This window comes from Hypomesus nipponensis, chromosome 16 (genome assembly GCF_054491055.1).
Source record: "Hypomesus nipponensis isolate SF chromosome 16, ASM5449105v1, whole genome shotgun sequence".
Taxonomy (NCBI): Eukaryota; Metazoa; Chordata; class Actinopteri; order Osmeriformes; family Osmeridae; genus Hypomesus; species Hypomesus nipponensis.
The window spans coordinates 6,580,046-6,604,461 of NC_140376.1; the positions used below are offsets into that span (position 1 = coordinate 6,580,046).

At 43.9% G+C, this 24,416-nt stretch overlaps 1 protein-coding gene across 2 annotated transcripts in view; it reads right to left on the bottom strand.

Moving 5' to 3' along the window:
• Positions 1 to 8,381: 8,381 nt before the first annotated feature.
• gabrg3 (gamma-aminobutyric acid type A receptor subunit gamma3) overlaps positions 8,382 to 24,416 on the bottom strand; it is a 54,657-nt gene continuing 38,622 nt past the window's right edge. For both annotated transcript variants that reach the window (XM_084676338.1, XM_084676340.1), the window contains exons 5-9: positions 22,749 to 22,831; positions 14,570 to 14,707; positions 13,580 to 13,732; positions 10,790 to 11,004; positions 8,382 to 9,604 (exon numbers count right to left, since the gene is read on the bottom strand). In XM_084676338.1, the coding sequence (XP_084532464.1) occupies positions 9,326 to 9,604; positions 10,790 to 11,004; positions 13,580 to 13,732; positions 14,570 to 14,707; positions 22,749 to 22,831 (868 nt within the window). In that variant the 3' untranslated portion in view covers positions 8,382 to 9,325. The remainder of the gene's footprint in view (positions 9,605 to 10,789; positions 11,005 to 13,579; positions 13,733 to 14,569; positions 14,708 to 22,748; positions 22,832 to 24,416) is intronic.

The window sequence follows — 24,416 nt, forward strand, 5'->3', positions numbered from 1 at the left end:
CTTAGAACTATCATATATAACACTAATAAACTAATAAATCCCTCGTTAGTATTACTGAAACACAAAAACTGAAGCATGAACACATTGGAGTGCTTTACCTGATTCCCAGGATTGGCACTCATAGAACACTGACATATTGCGCAATCGACTTTTATTTTGAAGGCTCCAAAACACCTAGCATATGGGGTATCGCCATTTACAGCTAGCTCTAAGCTACAAGGATAGCTAGCTCATTTCATAGCCAGACAAAGCCAGTTAGAAAAAATCTGCCCAGCTCTCTTGCTATGAGCGATTGTTTGTTACACAAATCAAAACAATACAGTGTGGCAAGATCGTGGCTATGTGTGGATATAATTCATTGTTTGGACAACTACTCGACATGGTTTGATACTTTGGACCTTTGGGAATGTAAGCAGATGAGGTTTTGATGAGTTGTGTGCATACCTGGAACATTCCGAAGGAATCGTAGGTAAGTCAAACTTTTTTCTCTGGCATTGTTGAAGGAACGGTCACTGGACAAAGACGTTGACAGTACTTGCTGCTGCGAGTTGAGCTTGAATTTGTTTATTTCAATGAAAGCACAAGAATCGTAGTTTCCAACGAGGTATAATATGTTTAGAAGTCTAAAAAAATATTTCTTTCAAATTGAGTGCGTTCTCACTGAGGGAGGGGGCGCAGCATTGCTGGCTTTGTCTTTTGCTTTTTAAAGTATTTCAACACAGGTAGTCCTGTTTGTTTAATTGTTTTTTATGATCTATGCTATACAAAAAATGTATTTGTTTAAAAGAACATCACAATGTTTAAAGAGCACAGATTCTACACAGATATAGCCTCTTAAATTTTGCTCTCAAAGTGCACCGGATTAATGCGTTTAACTTTAATTTCATACATTTTCTTCAGGGGACCATGCTCCCGGACCCTATGGGGTTGGGGGTTCGCTGTATCCTTCTAATCTTTTTTACCCCTGAACTGCTTGCATGCCTGTTATTAGCAAAGGGGTTTAGCACTTTTGCAAAGCATTGTATTCATGTCACATTCTCATTGGGGGCTGAGCACCCCTAAAGGTCTGATCCTAGAATTGCCCCTGCCTTGAACACTATCTTGGACGATTGAGTCAACAAAGTGATTTGAGTCTGTGCCCCCAATATGGTCTCTGTACTTATGTGTGCTATGTTTGAATATAGCTTGCTCTCTGTATGATCAGCTATGATAAAACTTGGCAAGGGGGGCTTCAGGAAAATATGTGACACGATGTTGACCTGAAGTCTATAGTGTATGCTGAATGTATTATTATTAAGGTTAAGCCCAACATAAACATTCCTCTAACAAATAGGTGAGACGCCCCTTCCCCTACACTAGCATACAAGTGAACATATAGTTTACAGTAGTTAAAGTTAAATAACTAAGGGTATTTGTTTTGAAAGAGTTTACCTTTTATTTATTTTTCTTTGGAATGGTTCAATGGAAAAGTTGACTAATTGTATTGAGTTTTTCAGGGACTTTGTACAGAGCAGTAATGACAAATCTTACAAATCACAACTACTTGGATTCCCTCGTGATAAATGACAGATTATTTTCACCTGCTGTCACTCTTCAGTAGCCTATGGTAACCCTACTTTCAGAAACCAATGTTACCTATGTTGCAATGTTTACTATAACTCTACATAAACATACGGTCCTCCAGTTTTAATAAAGCAATTGCTCAGGCTCTGCAATTAACGACTAATCAAACTGAAAAGCCTACCTGTCTGTTGTGATGAGTTGAGTCGCTGGCACAATGTCGTATGGACTAAGCAGCATCTGCGTGAATTCAGTTGGCTACTATCTGCAGCTTCTTAACAGTGGAAAATACACCTACTGAAACTCAGTCCGATGTTCTCGGTCCATAACCATTTCAGACAAAGCCGCCATCGGAACACAGCTTCGAAGTAGGCCCCAAACTGTCTCTTGCGCAAATAGCTACACAAACTCACTCCACAAACTTAAGCAACTGTCCACCAGCGTGCTAGTTTTACGTTTTCAGTATGAAAAATTACTACGTTTACTTTAATTACTCCCATAATAATTCGTTCTCAAGCTCATGCACCATGTTCTCCGAACGATTTTTTGTTAATGACACGCCCACAAACTAATGTGATAGGCTACTACATAGGAGTATCTTAATAGGTAGGCCGAGTGCTCATCTATGACAATTTATTTAAGACTAAAATCATATTTATTAACATAAGTATCCCAAAAATACCAGTATCTCCACACCAAAATGACAGGCAGGGAGGCTTAAGTCTTGACTGTAAATCTTCTTCGCGTTGTCTCATCCCGCTTGGTCCTTAACAAGTTCTGATGCTTTTAAAGCTTGTTGAAAGAATTGGTTCATGTTTAGGAGCTTTTATAGTCTGAACACGTTCGTCGTTGCCACAGGGCCACTGCTGACAGTGCGGCGAAGCTTTCTGTCACTGAGGACGATGAAGTGGAGCAGTTCAAAATCCACGCCACCCTTTTGAAGAACTTTCTTAGCCTAAGAAAGAATCTCAGGGTATCGTTCACAGTTAATGCTGACAGTGCTACCTGGATGTCTTCAACTGATGAATCTCGACAGTTCATGGATGGAGAAATCTGCAGAGCAGCGGTGCTTCTGCGTGTCTCTGCAGACATCGTATCTGATATAGATCCTGAACGAAACCACCAAACGGCTCAGAGGAAGGGCAGATGCCAGGCAGACCATATTGCAGGGAACTAGACATTTATGTCAAATTGCTTAAATGTGTCATCTATAGATATTATTTCACCAGCAGAAATGATTTTCAAATGTTCATTTCAGTGTTCATTTCATAGAAAATGAGGACTATCCCAATGTTATGGTAACATTCTGTAATGTTATATACACTGTAAACATTTCAACAATACTTAGTCTCTATTGCACTGTCCATTTTGGAATGAAAGCTTTGTGTGTGTCCATTCACTATGGTGTCATCACAGAACTATCTTCCTGAAGGACAGAGTGCACTTGTGGAAAACAGGAAACCACTGGCAGGACTAAATAGATCTCAAAGCTCTCAAGAAAACAGAAAATAACCTGGAGATGGCAATTTTTTTGATCGTACATAAGAGTAGACTACAGTTCCTTTCATCTTGGCTCTGATATGAAGGGAACAAAAATTGGTAACAAGGTGGGGACATTTGTGAAGCGAGTTCAATATTCAGGAACAATAGACAGCGAAAACTAGTCTGTCTCCAGATATCTCTGAAGGTCGTCCATTTCCACCATGGCTTTCATGCTTTTTCTATTAGTTTGTTTTTCATCCTTCTTCTATTAGTTTGTTTTTCATCTCCTACCACACATGCTATTGAAACCTTGAAACTTTGATTACATTCAAAGTACATGGGTTTTATTGTGATGAAACCCCTTAAATCACAATCTTTATAACACGCATTTAATTTCTTCTGGCAGCACAGTCCTCTCTGCTCAGCCTCTGTTAAAGGGACAGATCACTCCAAAATCCAAACGTTTCTTCTTCCCTGCATGTCTACGGTAGGCAATTGTTTTTGTGAAACAAGAAAAAAAGAAGCTTTGAAACTGGTTAATCTGATCAATTCCACAGAGGAGGACTCATTTGGATCTAGTTCAAAACATTTCTTGAAACTTTGATCTGTACTAATATCATATTTTACAACACAAAGGCCATCAATGTCCTGTGTGCTTAGGTCATGGACTTTCGTACATGCATGAATCTTTCATTTTAAGTACCCATGCGTAAATAATGAATGTATATTTGTTTTGAGATTTTAGTTTCTGGCTGGATGTTTTGGCTTGGGACAGTGAGGATAAAGGGCTTGCGTTCAGTAAGTCACTTTACAAAAGCTATCTTGTTGAGAATCTGTTCCCTTTCCTGAAGATTTTAGAACACCTTCACCGATGACCCACATGCCTCAGGGCTCACCGCATCGGCCTGGGTTTGACTTCGGCCCAATCCTTTTGCTGCCTGTCATACTCTCTCCTCCACATTTATTATGTCTCTCTGTCTATACAATCCCTATAAAAACAAGGAAGGCCTAAACATGTATCTTCAAAAAAAAGTTCAATTTAAGTCTGTGCAATCATTTTAGCGGCTGTGGCCCACAACCTTGTGACACACTTGTAGGACTTTTCCAGTTGTACTTTGAAAGTACTGCATGTCATAGAGGTGGAGAGAAAAGTGGGTCATATGAATAATCGAGCTGCACAACACTCATCACGTTCGGCTACACTTCATCATGTGCTCGGTGAACATAGTTGCCATAGTAACCGTTCCAACAAAGTTGTGGCGAATGTGCATGCAGGAGAAACAAGACTGACAACACGGATCAATGAGAGAGAGAGAGAGACAGAGAGGGAGGGGGAGAGAGAAAGAATATGACAGTTAGAATAGGAGACAAAGCAAGAGAGCAAGAGAGAGAAAAGGAGAAAAAGAGAGAGGGGAAAGAGAGACAGTGAAACAGGTGTTAATGATGACAAGTCATTCAGACTCGATAAATCTGTGGTTAGTTAGGAGTGAGAGGACGAGCCGCAGAACGAACCCCATGACATGAACAGCTTCTAGTACAGAGAAAGAGACATCAGTACAGAGAGACAGCACACCATGTTTCGGAGAGACCAATGTTATTTCCAATCCTTTTTATTTGGACAGAGTTTATTGGATTTTCAACATCTTCCAATTAAATTTGAGATCAAGGATCGTTTATTTTGGTCTTTATTGCGGGCATTCATCTGTGCGTGTTTCCTTCCAGAATTGGACACACCAGTCTGATTTAATTCTCATGTTATCGTTAAAAGTACTGAGGTCCTTCCAGCTCGTACTGTAGCATCAACTGACCAGCTAATGGTATTCATGTTGTGTAGACTGTGCTTCTCATTGCCCAAAAAGGGAACCATCTTCTGAGAGGTTGCCAGTGGGGAGGGTGTCAGTATATAATAATAGAATGCAATTAAACACTTTACATAATAAAACCATTTAATCCTACTTATGAAAAACCTTGCATTGTCAGTTTAGAATTCAGCTAAGAGCTGTTGGTGAACAAATGTTGGGATTGAGCTAAGACATTTATGAAGCGCAAGACATAATGGCATATTTTAAAGAAAAAAAAACTTTATTCAACATTTGCTATAATACTGCTGCCATGTACATTTGAGATATAAAAGGAACCACAGGTATGAAAATAACATGGGGGTTAAAATCGTATTGTGGACATCAGGGTTAATGGAGTAGTACTGGCCAAGTTGGGAAAGCACTGTCGAGGAGAACTAACTCAACACTTGCACTTACAAACCACTTAAAGGCATGTTACACACAATTCTCAAATATGAAAACACAGATCAGGTAAACGTGATTTACTGCACCGCTGTCAAAATCGAAAAGGGTAAAGCAAGTCAAATCCATTTGGACACATGTATTTTCACTTTGCATGAGGGCGAGTTTGTCACAATTTGGGACAAAATGTAACTTCCTGTGCTCTCAGAGAGAATTTGGATGTGAATGCAAATCTATGAGTTTGATATTCCCATAGCTGGTGTATGGAAAATGCTATCAAACGTAAGCAGTCTTTACCATTAAGAAAGTCTGCAATTTGTGTGCAATGGAGGATGTTGAACAGCTGACACAAACTATAAGAAGGGCAAATCAAATCAGACCATTTACACTCAGAGTTTTCAAGCACTTTCAAAAATGACAGATTACAGCGTTCACTGCACCGAGTACATCAAACTGAAGCCACAGTATTTTTTATCTTTTAAAAACAACACAGACTCCCCCAACTGTTAGTGAATTCCATGAAACAAACATATTGAAATATTCTTTGGCTTATGTCCCACAGTATTACCAAGGCTAAGTCATGATCACTGCAGTATTTGCTTTGAATTTCCTTAATTTTAGGTTATTTTCATAACAGAAATCATACTATTAATTTCAAGTAAGTCTTAAGTTACCTAATTTATCTGATACCAACTTAAGCTAAACCTTAACAAAAAACAAATCTTAAAAGCCAACTAAGCAAATCAAACTCCTCTCATAAAAGAACATGAGGGAAATAAATGATTAAACAATACCTCCTATGAATATACTGTGTAATATAGAATATTCCAGTCCTTCTTCTGTGACTCCTGGTCTCTACTGACCACCCCTGCTGTTCTCCCTTTAGAAAACATAATTAGTCTCCAGATATACGGCTTTCTACAATGTCATTTGTTGCAGGTAAATTTTGCAAGGTCACATGTTTCTCAGTTCACCAGAAACCAATTATAATACCTGTTTTTGGCAGCAATTGTTGCTCTCATGTGTATTATCTAACATTTCCCTCTCCCAAACAAACACAAATCCAGATATATAACATTGTATGATACGTAATTTGTATGAAAATTGCATTTCAACCTCTATGTAAATCAGCCAGTATGTATGTAACATGAAGAATAGTGTGTTCTGAACAGCAAACTGCTTTAATGATGCTTCAAGATTACTTGATTCTTCCACAGGGAAACAAGAGTAGTATTTTTGGAGTGCTTCTCACAGTACACATCTTATAGCTTATAGATTCAGATTCAACTTTATTTCGCCATGTATACAGATACTAGGAATTTGATTTGGTATTCTCCATGCACCCCTGCACGAGATCTCCGCAGCCGCTACACAAGCGCCATCATAGGTCTATTATCCTCACTTATTTTCTGAGTCTCTTGGAGGAGAAATCGTGGACAAAGACTCTACGATGGAGAATTGAGAGAACCACCAAATAAATTCATATACTGCTTAAATCAGAGGTCTTCAACCCTTGTCCTCATGGACCTCCCGTCCTGCATGTTTTTGATGTTTCCCTGCTCCAACACACCTGATTCAAATCAATGGGTCGTTATCTTGTTACGCAGAAGCCTGTTAACGACCATTCATTTAAATCAGGTGTGTTGTAGCAGGGAAACATCTAAAACATGTAGGGCAGGGGGTACCTGAGGACCAGGGTTGAAGACCTCTGGCTTAAATAATTGAATATCAACTCAATCAACCAGTTAGGTCGCCTTCATGTAACATCTAAAATGAGCTAAAAACATTAAAGAAACAGAGTAAAAATAGAAACCCTTAAAAATAAACCCTAACCCATCCATTATCCCCATACATTACATACTATGTCTACACTATTGTATGTCAAAGGCATCAATAAATACATGGTTATTTGGAGGAAAATGACAAGTGCCAGAGTGGAAAGTCAACTTCTTCTAACCGTGAATGATGTCAGATCTAAACATGTCTATTAGCCAGCAATAGAAAACACGGTGGGTTGGTAAAAAGAAGCTCTCTAAGTAACGCTGTATCAAACACGATGCGAACTAATTACAGTAATATTAGATTACTCTTGGTGTGGCCAGGACAGAGGCAACAGAGTCAGTGTGACAGTGTTGAAACCAAAAGAACACAATGAGAGACCAAACCAAGTTGTTTGAAATATTTGGCACATAGCAAATACATAAAAAGAAAAGACAATTATCTAATTTTGAATTATAATCATTTCATTATTATAAATAATAATACTTTTAATAATTATAATAATAATGATAATAATAGTTAATATATAAAAGGGTTTTCCACAAACGGACTCTCCACAGCTGTTTGCCTCAGGCTGAGTGGGGTGATGATGGCGGGGTAGAGAGACGCCCACCCTACAGTAAGGCAATTCAATGGTCGCCGATTCAAATCTAAACACAGGAAACCAAAAGAAACAAGAGGACATAAATCCGTGGAGAAAGCCAATCGTAGAGAACACTGCTGGCTTACTGTAGCTTGAATAAAATAAAATATATCTATTTTTGTAAAATAACAAGGATCTTTCACTTGTAGAACTTGTGGGTGTCTTCTTGTTCCCTGCTTGTGCTTCTGGTGAATTCTGTCCCTACTTTCAGACAGGAAGTGACTATTCACTAATCACACTGTAAGTACTGCAGTAGATGCTTGCGTACTATTGCTGTGGAAACAGCTACAGCAGAGAATAGCGGACAACTGTCAGTTGTGTGAGAAACAATAAACAATAAAACAGATGTCAAAATAAGAATACAAAAGCCCCAGTATTTTTGGACAGTATCTCAAGTTACACAGAGAACAATTTAAATAAAATGGTATTCCTGGATTCTTATTTGAAGATTATGAGGTCAGCGTTTATGAGCTGAATTCCTGTGGCTGGACAACGGTTTTGTGCGTTTGTCTTTTTTTTCTGGTGACAAACACCGTCTGGCAGCTAGAGCCAGAGATGAGAAGAGGCCGTCCACTATAATCATCCCCCATTAATGAGGGACATCAATCTGAGCTTCCTCTCTCCAGCCCAGACGTCAAGCACAGAGGCTAGACTGCCGTTGCCGTGCAACACCTGTGTAGGATGTTGTGTATTTGGTGACTACAGTACTGAGCTGAGTAGCATTGTGTGTGTTGGGGCCTACAGTACTGAGACCTAAATCCACACAGTTAAAGAACTGGCCAGTGTGTGAATACAGTAAGAAAACCTATCAAGATATCATTGAGATCATCAAGAAAAACTAGTTTTTCATGTCTTCATGAAGACAGTGAACCCTTCTGGAAGGGTCTTTAGAATGGACGCGTGAACATTCTATTGCGTCTACTTGCGGCGTGAATCTGATTTCAATATTGCTAATGATATTCATTAAGCGGTGAGGGGGCCACTTCTAAAGTAGTAACTAGTGTTCAAAAACATGTCTGAAAAAGAGGGGTTATCACTAAGAGTGGAGAGCTACAGTACCATGCACTGACAGGAACTAAAGGATGCTTTGTGTACTTATTAAGCAGAAAAAACAGCTGATAGAGACCGTGAGGAAACGAGAGCACAACAGCGGCGTCACATTCTCCTATTAGTCTACTGTAACAGATGGCTACCCCTTCATATGAAGGCACTGTGGATGGTTGGTCTGGAGGTAACTCCCAGCTGCCTGACTGATGGCCGACACCTTTTTGTACCTTCTCTGCTCCGCTACCTAGTTCAGGGTTGTAGTTCCGTTCTAGTTGTAGTTTTAGTTCAGGTAGCGAAACACAATTTGTCCCACCCGACAAAACGATTCGACCCTTGTCCTCCACAAGATGGGGGTGTGTCTGTGAAGAGAGTGTCTGGGCTTGTCTCTTTCGACTTCTCACCGTTCAAGACACATCCGTTCGTCTAGACAGCAGCTCCTCTCCTGATCGTTTTTGGGGCCGTATCCGGTTCTTCCACCTTGAAGAAGTCTTTCACACACACACACACACACACACACACTCTCTCTCCCTCTCTGCCTCACGCAGCACATCTCTCTCTTTCCAGCAGGGTGCTAAAGGTAGAGGTAGCCTACCCAGTAGACCACGTTGAACAACAGGAAGGAGGTGGGGAAGAACACACGGGAGTAGGCGTCCAGTTCTAGGATGTCTATGTGGACTCGTCCTTTTCGCCATGCGCCCCCCTTGCACTCCTCGTAGCAGCAGAAGAAGCTCTGGCAGTCCTTGCCGTCCAGACACTCGTACACGCACGCGTCCTCAAACTCCTGCCAGTACAGGGAGTTGTTGAGAGCTATGACAGTGGGAGGAGGTCCCACATCCAGGACGGAGTAGTTCTGTAAAATCAGAGGAGGAGAGAGGGGGAGGTGGGGTGGAGGGAGAGATGGAAGAGGGAGAGAGGGGGGGTGGAGGGAGAGATGGAAGAGGGAGAGAGGGGTGGGGGTGGAGGGGAGAGAAAGGAGGGCAGGAGGGTTGAGAAGGGAGAGAGAGAGAGAGAGGGAGAGGGAGGGAGAGAGAGAGAGAGGGGGGGTGAAAGAAAGATACTTGGTCAGAGAACTGACTCTGAGGGAGTGCCAAGTAAATCAGAGATGAGATGGGATTCGCAGGAATTGCACTGTCATGCGTTTAATCTGTGCAGTAGGCAAAACGGAACTGCATCAGGAGAACACCTGTCACTCAGTAAGGAGAGAGTTGCTTTCGTCCACGGTCTCCCCCTATGTCTGGCGTGATTCACAGCCCTGGGAGGGGTTGGTCTACTATACTGTGTGTGCTCATCAGTCTAAAACAAGCCAGCACCGCCAAGATATTCTCACAACGTACAGTGATACGCCAGTCCTATCCAATTACATCACCTCACAGTAACAGTAGATCCAATTAAATTGGTTGAAATAAAGCTTTGTTCGTTTTTTTTTTAATTGAGCCTGTTTGGAGATCTGCAGTAACTTGAGCTGCAAAAAGCAACCTATAAATTCAAATTAATTCAAACATGAATTGATTAAATATGATGGATGTAAAACCATGCAGCTCCTGTTGATACATTGAATGGATTCACAAGAAGCTCCAAGTCAATGCAATTACAGATGAATATCATAACATCTAAATATTACAAACAACTTCCGCTTGACCAGACTTATTTCTAGCTCTGGATTCTGGCTTAATGTGTTTTCATGGTAGCTTTACCATTTATAATAACATCCAAACTAACACACAATAGAGGGGGGTGCACTGTCCAGGATTAGCTGCTGTGGTTTTAATGGGACCACAGCGCTAGAACCAATGGCTCCTGTCGTGACATCACTACAGGATGAAGCACGTCCAGGCACTCGCCAGCCTGAAAGCCAGCCAATCACCTTGTTCGACACGGAAGAATCACCACTCTCTATTTGGGATTGCGACGACAAGACAGAATGGTTTCCTGCTTATCCGGTACTGTGCTTTGCATGTTAAAAATTGCACTTCTGAGCTGTGGGCCTGTGACGCGTCGTAACAGGCCTCCTTGGGGCGGAGTCGGCGTCACTTACCGACCGTTTGGGCTTGCCGTAGGCGGGCTTGCCGTAGGTGGGCTTGCGGGCACTGTAGGAGTAGTAGTTGAGGGTGGCGTACTCCATGAGCGCGGCGAAGACAAACAGGAAGCAGACGGTGACAAACAGGTCCATGGCGGTGACGTAGGAGACGCGGGGGAGGGAGGTGCGTGCCACCGTACTGAGGGTGGTCATGGTCAACACCGTGGTGATGCCTGGAGCGGGGAGAGACACACACACACGCAGACGCACGCACACACAGAGACATACACACACACAAACAGACATACACACACAGAGGCATACACAGAGACACAAGCACACACAGGGACACGTAAACACACACAAACACACACACCCATCCCAGGTGTTGGGCAGTTACGCTGTTCTATATTCTGCAGTTTTACTGAGTCACTATTATTTTGGCAGGGTTGAAAACCCAACAAATTCAATATGAACTAGGATATGTTAATACTGTTTCAACGAACCGGGTTACTTTGCTCTGTCAGAAAGAATACTTTGTTTGTACTCTTGCCCTGACAACAAGATTTAGGATGACTTGTCTGCTATGATTTATAACACCTTGACTTAGAAGTGTTTGATATATATTATGCCTGGTGCACATAAGAAAAAAACTGCAAATGTAAAAAAACTCCCCCACACAAGTATGCACGTGTGCACACACTTTCACCCTCCCTCTCCTGCTCCCTTCTTTCTCTCTCTCTCTCTCTCTCTCTCTCTCTCTCTTAGGCTCTCTCTCTCTCTCTCTCTCTCTCTCTCTGTCTTCCTAACATCATAAGGATGACTGTGCCACTGTTTTTCTAAGGTTTCTATGGAAACAAGCGGGCCACATCTATTTCAGGCTGGCATCCTCAAACTCCCCCCAGCTTCTTCTGGCCGCTGTCCCCCCCCCAGTTTATTTTGGCCTTTGCCCCCCTTAGCCTCATCTGGCCTCTAACCCCCCCCCCGCCCTACCAACTTGTCTGACCTTTGCAGCCCCCCCACCCCCTTACCTCCACAATCTTTTCTCGCCTTTACCCTTCAGACTCTACAAGTAGACCGCTACAGGACAAGCCCAGATGTGCTAACCTGTAGGGACTCGGCGTCTGACAGATATCTGTTAATGACATCCACACGGGGAGAGCATTCTGGAACACCCCTGACTGACATCTGAAAGGGTATTACAACCTAGTGCCCAGTGGAGGGATGCCCTATTGCGCCAGTCAAGATGTCGCTATTACAGTAGTTATTAATACAGACCAGAGTGTCAAAGCTATCAAGATTCAATATAGACGGTGCTGACAGGCTGAGGACTGTACAGAACATCCATACATCCTTCTGGAAGGTACAGTTTGGCCTGTCAGTATACAAGAGCCACAACACAGTAAGCTGACAGTGGCTGAACTGAAAGGGCTCTATGTAGCGAGAGACTTGGATTCTTCACGGTGCCCTTCCTGTGCAACCTGCTATTTCCTGTCTGCCTTTGAGCCATTTCTTCTCTCCTCTCCCTCCTTCTTCTTTCTTCCTGGACTTTATCGATCACCCTGGTTGCCAGCAAAAGGCAAATCTCTTTCTTTCGTTTTTTTTCTTTCCTCCCTTCACTTTTAGATGCTCAAGTTGTAAAGACTTCTTTTGTCGGACAGATTAATTGCATTCAGGCGTCCCTTCACCTCCCCTGACGGACCTCTCTCTCTCTCCCTCTCCCTCTCTCTCTCTCTCTCCCTCTCTCTCTCCCTCTCCCCCCCCCTCTCTCTCTCTCTCTCTTTCTCTCTCTAGCACTAAATACATTTCAACCCTGAGAATGACGGCCTACCCAGGTCCTATTAACGCCCCAACAAACAATCCTTTTCAGTCTAAAAAATCGAAGTGAATGAAGTGGATGTGGTCTGTTTTCTGTGTTGCTCTGTACAACATCATGAGTTTGAACATTGGTGGAGACAGACATTTTTTATCACCCTATATGTATACACTGCCCGTGCTCGAAAACTAATAACTGGAGACAGCGTTTTGATTGTCTCTTGACATTGGAAGGCCCAACTGTCTGCTCCTAAATATACACATGTGCTTTCAAATATCTGTTTTCTCTTTTATCTGTGTACTTTGTTGTATGTATCTGTCTAACAATTCCCATACAGTCTGCACAGCCCTTAGAAAGTGAAACAGAAATGTAAAAAATGAGACAAACTGTATTCAAACTGTGATGGCCTTACTTTGGAAGAAAACACACTAAAAGCACACACAAGTAAATCAAGATAAAGAAAATGAAAATACATTTTCTGAAAGCCAATTACCTTTCGCAAAATGTTCCACAGGACTGCACATGAACAAATGGAGAGCGTGTAATTAAAAAGGAAAAAAAAAAAACATAATGAAATAAGTGAGGTAAAAGGGAGTGGATCACATTAAATAATACGTGTACACCTCCTCCAAAGACGCACGATAAAAAAAGGCATTCCAGTGAGGGACAAAAGACAATTAAAATGGCGATTCATGATTTAAGGATCATACGCAAATGAGAACAGAGGAGGATTTAAAAAGGAATGATAGTGAGAGACGCAGAGAGACGGCCCACACTGTTCACACCCCTGCTTCTACACAAGCACTGAACTGAATCATTGACATTTGTAAACCCCTCTATGGCGTGACAGCCTTCTGCAGGACGCGTAATATCTATCATCGAGTACGACAATCACTCAGAGGCCCAGCCTGTTAGTGAGTCTAAGTGTCTGTTATCCCTTTTGAAATGGTCTGGTGGCACAATGACCATGAGAGTTCTATGCTGTGGCCTACCTAGCGCCGTCCTGGCTGGAGTGGCGTCTTTCTTGATCCAGAAGGAGACCCAGGAGAGCACCACGGTCAGGATGCAGGGGATGTATGTCTGGATGGTGAAGTAACCCATCCGTCTGCTCAGGTCAAAGTACACGGTCATCACCACGTAGTCACCTGGACACCCCCCGGCCCAGGAGATAAAAACAAACGTCCCTCAAGACTTTTTTGAGGGAGGAGGAAGGGTGCTACGCTGAACCCGCAAAAACGTCTCCGACACGTCTTTCTGTTAAATGGTTGGGATTTGGAACGTTTCTCAACTGGAGGAACTTGCTGGAACTATTGCTGCGCAAAAAGCCACCTCTTCCTTTGATTGGCACAGCCAAAATAACTTGGATACACAGACACAGTCAAGTGTTTCCACAATGTACCACTACAATGTATGATAAAAATACAATAGTACCTACCTCCATCCATAATAACTATTCCAACACCCCCACATACACACCATGAGGCCCTGTTCGATAAAATCAAATCTTAACACCAGACTTCCTGTGTTATGACCGTCAGAGAGCATGGGTGGGTCTGGGCTTGTTCCTTCTGTTGGCCTTCATAAATCATCCTTTTTCCGAAGCGGGATGTGATTATGAGGGTTCAGGGAGGCTGGTGAGTAACGGGGGATGCCTGCTCTCTCAGTCACCAGCTGCTGTAGCTCTGTTGCTACCTGGCCACAGATCGGCAGTATGGAAACATCTAGGCTTTTCTGCATGGGTAACTGGCAAACAAACTCAACCACAGTCGCCATTCGGCGATAACTTCCATTGTTCCAACCTGTTTCAAACTTCTTTCAACCTCACAAGGAGAGACACTCCGGGCCCCCTGGTGCGTGTGTGTGTGTGTGTGTGTGTGTATTCCCATAAATCACAGACGCCATAAACGGATCACCACAGAGGAACAATTCATCTTCACCAACAAGCACCCATACCACCCCCACATAGAATGACCCAGACTTACCGGCAGTTGTTTTCAGGATGTCAGAAGTGTTCCTCAGACCCATGAAGTCAAACTGATAGAGCCTCCAGGACTTCTGGTCAGCCGCCTCCACAGAGTTTTTCCTCCACTTGTAAATCATTTCGTCTCGTGGGTATCCATCTGTAATTACAGCGAGCGTGTGTGAGGGACCTCCCCCCCGCCACGAGGCTCTGCCTGGTGATGGATGCCCCTCGCAGACACACAGACTGGGGGGGACATTAGTCATGTGCGAGGGGCCCCGGCTAATGGAAGGACGGTCTGAGAAGAAAACAGAGGCTTCAGGGAAGCCGGGTAAATGAAACGTTCGCTTTTAATACGGGACGGCATCCATCTTGGTTTGTCGGCTGACCTTCACACGTGTCTCGTACCGGGAAGCGCTTTTTTATCATCGATGATCTGAACCTGGGGGTCAGCTGCTCCCACCTCTACCGCTTCTCGGAACGTTACAAAACTACAGCCATTTTCCCTCTGAACATAAACATGTTAATTGGAGCAAAAATAAGTACAAAATGATAATCATGCCTAATAGCCATTTCATGTAATAGGCATTCAATTAGCAGAAAAACATTAACTGTGGAGGAAGATGCTCTCTTGACGGCTAATTGTTTTCAAACACGCCTGATGAACTGAATCCTATTACCATTCTCTGCAGTCCTCTCCCTCTGCCATCGGTGAGATCGAACAGAAATAATAATTTGCATTGAGCAACAACAACAAAAACCACTGGTAGATAAGAACGTAGATGAATATCTAACGACACAAGCATGGTCATCCGGAACAGACGACCACAGTGTGTCTGTAGTCGAGTGTAGGAGCCAAACTGGCCCTTCAGTTAAGGACACGTCTTCCAGACGTACGGCTTTGGTCGGCATCACAGGGAAACTGCTTCCAAACGGACCCGTTAAAACCACCGTCGATGTTTATCCTCACATCAAATCCCTCACGGCCACAGCCAATGTCAATAAAAACACCTTGAACCATAACTCAACTTCTTCTGTGACTGTTTTTAACGAGTAGTTCATCAACAATACCATCCGGACAAAGGAAGAGACCCTGGGAGAACTTTTCAGTTTGGCTGCGAGGAATGCCCAAATACTAGATGTTTACTACGGGCCCCAGTAGAGAGTAATGAGAGCCGCCTGGCCTTATAACAGACCCGTCCACAGTCTGCTTAATTGGGGCCACGGAAGGATTAAGAGGACGATGAGGAGGAAATAAACAAGGGAGGCCCGCAGTACTTCTAGTCTCACTAACAGCATGGATCAGAGGAGAGGATGTGTGAGAACTTCCTCTATATGACTCGCCACTGGGTCCTGTCTACAGTAAGAACATTTCCCTTGATGATATTTCATCGAAATAAGGTGATCTGTTAGATGTAGGCTTCAATTTTTGCATTGCAACACTTTCTGTGGCATGGTTCTAATTATAGGGTCTGAGAGAAGGTGAACATTTGATAAATTAAAAAAGGCTCCTTTTGTAAAGTGCACAGAGCAATGATTCATTTTTGTAATTTTTTGATCTCCCATCCAAACGGAAAAAATAAAACATGTTTTAAAACCTAGTAAAGTCACTTGTTGTTGACAGAACTGTTCCACTGTAACTGTGACATAGGCCTAACTCAAAGATGACACAAAAAACACAATCGATGCCATTGACTGGTCATAAAATAGACTACCCCAGATGTAAAAAGAAACAAATGATTGCAAAAATGATTGTCTGTTCAGGGTTAGCCTACATTTTCTTTATTTTTCTCCATAATCCATTAGTATTCTCCCCATCTCCCCATCTGCCGTTACTCTCTTCCATCTTTGCTCTCTCCCATTTCTTCATTTCTAACTACATCTGCGCTGATTATCCTCAAAGCCTGAAGCATGATGGCTTAAAAGGTAAGCAAATTTGACTCGATCAGAAAAGTGGACACATCTCCATGGGAACCAGGCTATCGTGAGAGAGGGCATGGGGTTCTGATGGATGGCTGCAGGATCGGGGGGTTTAGTTCACGCGGGGCGCTCAGTGGGAGTCTGAGAGCTCCTGGTTGATTAAAGCCCTCACAGCCACGCACACCAAACTCTCAAACTGAACGCTCGGTCTCATTGCGGAACAATCACTTTGGAATTTAGATCGTTTCTCAGCACAAGTGAGGCCGCTGTTACCGATCGGGAGAAGCTAATAGACAACAGCGGTGATCCTCCATTTAACGCCACTGTGCCTCCCAGACCGACGCTGCAAGCGTGCCGGTGTGAGGAGTAACGCTCACCCTGACCTCCCGCCTGACAGATGAAGAACCGGGGAAAACAAGCATTGATCGGCATGAGGAAGTGCTAAATCTAGGTCAATCGAGGGTCAGGTTAGCTTGTGGTTGACACAAAGGGATGTGATGAGTGGCCAGTGGGAAACAGGTTAGCACAGAGGTCAGACTTTCAGACTTTCACCTTGCATTTCACTTTGTGCGTTTCATAAACAAACCGTTTTGAAATGTAAATGCAAACAATAGGACTGGAACAAGGCGTCTCCTTTGTATGTTTCAGGACCATTAAAATTGTTTAAATAATGTCAATTCCAATTGGAAGTGTCTTCTGTGTGGCTAAACAACATCAAATTAAAGGTCTAGAGTAATCCTGAGTGACACAGCTGCAGACACAGAGGAAAATCACTTACGCACAGTTTCTGCAAACCAAAGTAGATTTTATGAGAAGTAGGCAATTTCCTGTTGCAGATTTGTACATTACAGAGGAATACTAAATCACCTTCTTCCGTCCATGTAATGAGGGCAGTATATTAAATAGAAGCTCAAATGAAGACAGTTGTGTCTTGATTCCAGTATTCAGATGTTAGTGTTGCTTATTATTTGGGGTAACCGGAGTCTTGAATCCACACTGAGAACACCAGAGCAGAAGCAGAAAAACATCTGTTATCTTTTCACATGCAGGGTCATTTTCAATCCTCTGCAGGAACATAAGGAACACACTGCCTGCACCAAAGTTGGGAGCATTCTGCAGAAGACTTTTCAAAGGCAAAAATCTGCCTTATGTAGGCAATATGCAAATCACGTACCACAAACAAATTATCTATTGGACACAGGCCAAACCAAGCTGGCCAAACACTTAGTAGCCAGTAATAACACTGCAAAGCGGCAAAGCTAATTTGTATTAAACCTCATTCAAATACTTGTAATTAATTATATCTGACTAGTCTAATTGGTTAATTAAAAGTTCCTATTCCCATGGCCACGTTCCTGGAATGGAACAAAGGGGATGTCTTTGGAGTGTAGAGAGGGGGATATGAAGTCCTCCTGAGTCTATCCTCACACATGAAGAAACACAGCACAGACTGCATGAGATCAATGACAGGACCATTGAAATTATGAACACCCCTCTTTGTAATCACTCCAACAAACAGTCTTCACAAATTCCTCATGCAGTGTAAACTATGGACCGTGCAAGTTTATCCTGGCTACCTGTTGCTCCATTTATTGTGGAGATGCCAGAGAAGACAAAATCATCCATTGCACTTTGTATGCATTCCTTTTAGGAGCTTTTCATTGGGCTGATCAGTAATCTTGCAGAGAATAATATCCCAGAATGCATTCTGGCACTTAAATGACACCTTTTTTCATTTTCTTTTTTGCAGCGGCAGCAACACGATGGGCGCCAAAGATTCATAATGAGTTCTGGGATAACGTCCAATCAAATTTAAATGAGCAATCACAGCAGTAGCCAACACCTGGGAACTATTTCACAGGGGCAGTCATGGAATGGCTAAGCTCATTTCTGAATTTTCTTACTTACAGCTACGCAAAAATAGTCTGTGTGTTTCTGATGATAAAGCTGGGTGAAAAGACAGATCGGGGCACTGAAAGGAATAACCGGCTCCTGTCTCTCATCGTAGAAGCGCTAGGAAATGAAAAACATCAAATTGTTTCCTTTTCTTTGAACATGAATGACTGTCAAACAATGTGATGAAACAACACACTTCCCTTCAGTCGCCGCGGAGAGAACATCGTTGTGGAACACAGGGATGGAATCTTGACAAACCCATGTTAGTCAGTCTGGAGGGAATGATGTCCCCCTTCTAACCTCCTATAAGTCATCTGTGGCTGGGTATAGCTTAGAGGTTAGAGCTCGTGCTTGCATGTCAAGAGGTCAAAGGTTCAAATCCTCTGGTTTTGAAAAATGTCGATTACTCAGACAAACGACATAGCCTTTGAAAGGTGGAATAACGCACATGCCTGGAAAATACCAAGCGATAACATGACATGTTGAGTGACCTTACTGGCCTAATTCATCTCCTTGTCATAATGTATCCACATCCATAACGTAGAAGCTGACAAAATGACTTTCCTATACAAAGACAAGTCCCATGTGTTCCTTGTCACATGAAAGGGTGACTGTCTTTACATCCATAAATCATTCTGTTTTGGAAAACACCATCCAGCCGTAATAACATCACAGTTGCCAGCTCAAACGACAACAGCATAACCTTTACTACAAGATGAAGTACTTTATCATGTTTTTCAACCATAACTCACAGGTGAGAGCAAAACGACAACATCCTGAGCTAGAGAAAACAAATGGCCCTCTCAACGACATAACATTTATGGGGTAATTACCCGTGATCTGAAAACTGGAGCAGATTGTTAGTGTGGAAAGGTGAAAACGAGTGCATAATTCAACGCCCCTTCTGACAGACCTGGGACAGGGAGAAAAAGGGCTTTTGATGGACATGTTAGTGTCCTTCCTGCTGAGAGAGCTCCGCTGAGTGGGGTCAGAACAGCCCTCTGAGGGGGTGTCAGGGAGGTGTCTGACTCACTGACCGGGGCGCCACTTCCCTCAGAAGAAAACAGTTTTGCCCCAATCAGGACACGCGGCGAGAGAGGCTCGTTGCCTGGCGCCGCCAGGGTATACAGCCTGCAGCGCTTACTCCTCTTTAAGATGGAAATGCTGCATTCATGTATGTTTGTGGTGACACCTTGGCCTCTATCTCCACTCTGAGGACAGGAAGGAGAGAGAAAACACAACGTACTGTATGTTTGACTATTTATGACGGTATTTTGTGTGCGTCTGTGTGGTGTGAGTGCGAGTTAGAGAGAGAGGTCAGAGAGTTTGTCTGTGGGAGAGAGACAAATGTGTGTAAGTGTGTGAGAGAGACAGAATGAAAGTGTACTGTGGGTTTCAAGCGTGGCTTTCAAGCAGTGCCTTGTAGGAAGCGTTTTAAGCATCAGGGAGTGGAGCAGGCGTCTGACAAAAGCCTGAGCCCGGATTTTACTGTCTTTCCATTTCTGGCTAGTAAGTAGACTCTCTCTCTCTCTCTCTCTCTATTCCTCCATCAATCCCTCCATACTTCTTTCTTTCTCTATTCCTCCCTCAATCCCTAATACTATCTTTATCTATCTCTCCCTCTCTCACTCTCTCCTGCTCTCTATTTCTTCCTGACTCCCTCTCCCTGTATCCCTCCCTCTCTTTCCATATCCCTCCCTGTCTCACTGTCACTCTCCCTCTGTCTCTCCCTCTTTCTCTCTCTCCCCCTCCCTCACCCTCTCTCTCTGCAAGTAGGGTATGGGATAGGTTGGCCTCTTATTTAAACCAGCAGGTGTAGCTGATTTAGGGGGAGTGAGAGTGAGGGGGGGGTGAGGGTTGAGAGTGAAGGGGTGGGGGTTGAGAGTGAAGGGGTGGGGGTTGAGAGTATGGCCATTTAGCTCAGTTTAGATTAAACACCAGCATGCAGAGCAGAGCCTCCAGGCAAGTCGCGGCTGTGAGAAAACACATTTGACTGTCCATTTGTTCATTCATGTCATAGCACAGTGCAGGGTTGGCCCGATGGCAGGTCTGACTATGCCTCACTACAACTGAACTTGTCTGCTGCCTGTGTGGGGAATTCTGATGTTTAAAGCCCTAAAGTGTGGACCTCTGGAAAGATGCCTGCTCTAAATGCAGTACAATTAAGTCCTGCTTTGAGATCCAGGGGAGCTGCCAATTAGAAATCAATGGACAAACTACAGTATGAGTTACAGCATGTACTTTAGGGTTACACATATCGGAAGTGGACGTTCTCACAGCCAATGCCAAATCTTTATTCCAACAAGGGCATCCGTTCTCTGCCGGTAAGATCCATCTGATCAGATCTACTTTGAAAACAAGACACGAGAAAATGCCCATTCGCACCTTCCTCAAACCGCCAGAGGAAGAGGTAGGAAGCTCGGTGAGGAAACTGATCCGTGTCCAGCCGGAGAAGCTGTCCATGCCCTCCTTTGTTTTCATCTGGTCACTCATTTGGATGTTGTGTTTCCATTGTTTACGCTGTCATGGCTGCCTGGCTGAATCTATGCTGACAATGCCTGGGAATGGATCCCCAGTTAAGCTTGTTTTAATGCTGCCCTCGCTACACCTGCTGGCCTAACCATGAAGCTGTGGAGCCTCTTTCGAGGCCAGGAGGCTGGCGAGGCTCATTAGGGGACTGGAGGCCAGGGAGGGTTGGTGGTGGCCAGGAGGCTGGGGAGACTCTTTAGAGGCCAGAAGGCTGGGGAGGCTCATTAGAGGCCAGGAGGCTGGGGAGGCTCATTAGAGGCCAGAAGGCTGGGGAGGCTCATTAGAGGCCAGGAGGCTGGGGAGGCTCATTAGAGGCCAGAAGGCTGGGGAGGCTCATTAGAGGCCAGAAGGCTGGGGAGGCTCATTAGAGGCCAGGAGGCTGGGGAGGCTCATTAGAGGCCAGGAGGCTGGGGAGGCTCATTAGAGGCCAGAAGGCTGGGGAGGCTCATTAGAGGCCAGGAGGCTGGGGAGGCTCATTAGAGGCCAGAAGGCTGGGGAGGCTCATTAGAGGCCAGAAGGCTGGGGAGGCTCATTAGAGGCCAGGAGGCTGGGGAGGCTCATTAGAGGCCAGGAGGCTGGGGAGCCTCATTAGAGGCCAGAAGGCTGGGGAGCCTCGTTAGGGGACTGGAGACCAGGGAGGCTCATTACAGGCCAGGAGGTTGGGGAGGCCCATTAGGGGACTAGAGACCAGGAAGGGTTGATAGTGGCCAGAAGGCTGGGGATCCTCATTAGAGGCCAAGAAGCTATGGTGCTCATGCTTGTTATGTACTTGCCTGTCGTGAAGCCTATAGGATAATGAACTGTGTGCCATAAAACAACCACTGTGCTGCAGGGGCCAGGAATTACACGAGTTCTATGCAAACATGCAAAACAATGACTCTTGTGTATACTGTTTATTTTTTTAGACTTCTCTCAATAAGGGCTTAGAATATCATACGCTGATTTGTCACATGTTCTATATACATAAAAGTCCCATGTCCATCTCTCTTATCAAATAGAAGTGAGGCTCCTGGGTAATTATTTTTGAATCACTGAAGAAGCAGTTAGACGATTTCTATTGGGTAGTCCTTGGAAAACCAATGAGCACAATTCCTACATCTTCCACATTCCGCTAACTTGAAGGTCTGGAAAGCTTTTTTAAAAAAGTCTACAAAAAACATATAATAAGGAATACTTTCGTTATTGAAAAGGTTTGCCATTTTAATGTACTTTGAAGGGGACAGTTTTGTGAGTCGTTACATACTGGGAAGCTACAGTCCTTGGAAACCTTTGTCCATCTCCAGCATGAATCTCGCAATGTGAAAAGCTCTAGCTAAAAACCTTTAAATTACGCAGTGTTCCTTTTTCAAACGTTCCAGTTGAAGTGCTTTCTCTTGGAAACGGCGTTGAAGAAAAAGATCACTGACCTCTCACAGTTTCTGTTCACAAACTGCTTACCACTCTATACACAAAAATTACATAATGTACCCATAACAATTACAAATATATTGTTATCCTAAATATTCAAAACACATATGGAGTAGTAGTATCAGTATCAGTCTCAATATAGTACTGAGATAAGTCTCAGGCACAAGTAAAAACAATCAAGAAAAAATGCCTTTAAGAAACTAAATAAAGCAAAAAGCGAAATATCGACACACAAATCTGAAACCTGACAGGAAAGTGCAGAGGACCAAAAAAGCAACTTTTTTTTTTTTTTACTTACAAAAAAGACTTTTGCACAGTACTGAATGTACAGTATATAGTCACAATCAACTTCGTACACATCCATGAACATACACATGGTTGGTTGTGGCTCTACGGCTGGTTTCTGAAGCCCGTGCTGGGGCGAGGGCCTCAGGACGGGGTGTACTCACAGCTGGAGAAGATGAGCGGGCAGGAGTGCTCGTCCATGGGGAAGTTGTGCAGCTGCAGCTGGCACTCTGCGTTGATGGTGAGCCTGTGAAAGGAGACAGACACGTCAGCCCCCTTTCTCTGATCACTCTGCCCCGTCAGAAACAAGCGACCCAATACAAAACGTGACACAGCAAAAATATTAGTTCCTGACTTTGACAAACTTTTTGCATGAAAGAACAGCTCGCCCGGTACGGTACGAAGCAATAACCCGTCTCGGGATATGATATTGAAGGACACAAGTGCCTAAGACACTACTTATTCTGGAACAATACTTTTTTGAATAATAAGTGGTTGTGCAGCTATTTGTCTCGTGGCCCACGTTAATCGTCAGCACCTCCCAGACATCAAGGGTGCTTGTGAAGCCGACAGCAACCAGCCTACCAGGTGTAGTGAGCAATGAAGGAGACCGAGAGGCTGTTACGTTTCATGTCAACAGCGCATTCCAGACAACTTAATTGGAGGACTGAATTCCTCAGCAGAAGATGTTAACTGTGAATTAATAAGGTGACACAAAAAAACAGTTTGTTGAAGTAGTAGTCCTTGGGGCATGATGCTAATTCGTCACCCTGGAGAGCGAGCTCGAGAACGCCATAAGCTACGACCATGGTGAGTCATTTCCGTGCAGGTGGAGCTGGTAGGAGCAGAGAGAAAGGTCCGGCAAAAATAAACACAGAACTCCCCCATGTTTTCTAGAACGAGGCAAGGGTTTAGGTCACACTCCTAATGCCACACACTTCAACAATACTGATTTATCCTCACAAAATGTGTGTGTTTGTGAGTTTTGACCACGTGTGTGCAAGCAGCAAGCGCTTATTTATTGTGTGTGTGTGTGATGAGCAATTGCAGATTTCGATCAAAATATTTCAGTGCCTCTTCATCCTGTCACACCAAGATAAACTGTCTGTCAGTCATGATGCTGCCCCCTGCTGGAGAAGAAACTTGATTCATTCCTTAACATGATGACTTTACAATAGCTTTTCAGCATAAAGCTGTGCTCCACTCCAGTCAAGTCTGCTGGCTGTGCTATTATTCAGCACCTCGTACATAGAGAGAGACCTAACCCAGAGACGGAAGGAGACTAATCTGGAGGCGGAGGAGGGCTGGATTAGATCATATTCTAGATCTCGTTAACCTTGTTTTCCACACACTGAACCGGACTGTGGCCACTGTGCCTTCCACCGCGCACGCGTAGAGCCGTCTCAGCTACCTCGAAAGGCCAAGTTCGTTTACCTCAGCCTCACCGACGGACGCAAACGAACACAATTAATATGGAGAGTGACATTTTCTGGTGGCCCCTCCATCCCTCCCTCTCTCTGTCATCTGCGGGCGTCTCGTCTCTGAGGCCTGGGCTTTGCATGCATGTCGACACTTAATGGGTATCCACAAGGCAGAATGTCGCCGGCCTTTGTTCATGATTCGACTTACCCGGAGATTTGACTCCGCAGCGATGGCACTGCTTCTGCTGTGGCCAGTGCGATGCTTCATGGGGAGTTTGAGACAGCATGATAAAGTCTCTATTCAGCTGTATAGCCACCACCCTCCCCCCCCCCCCCACACACACACACACTTCCACCTCCAAAACCACCTCCTTGGCCCCATACCTCCACACCACCCCCCTCCACCCACAT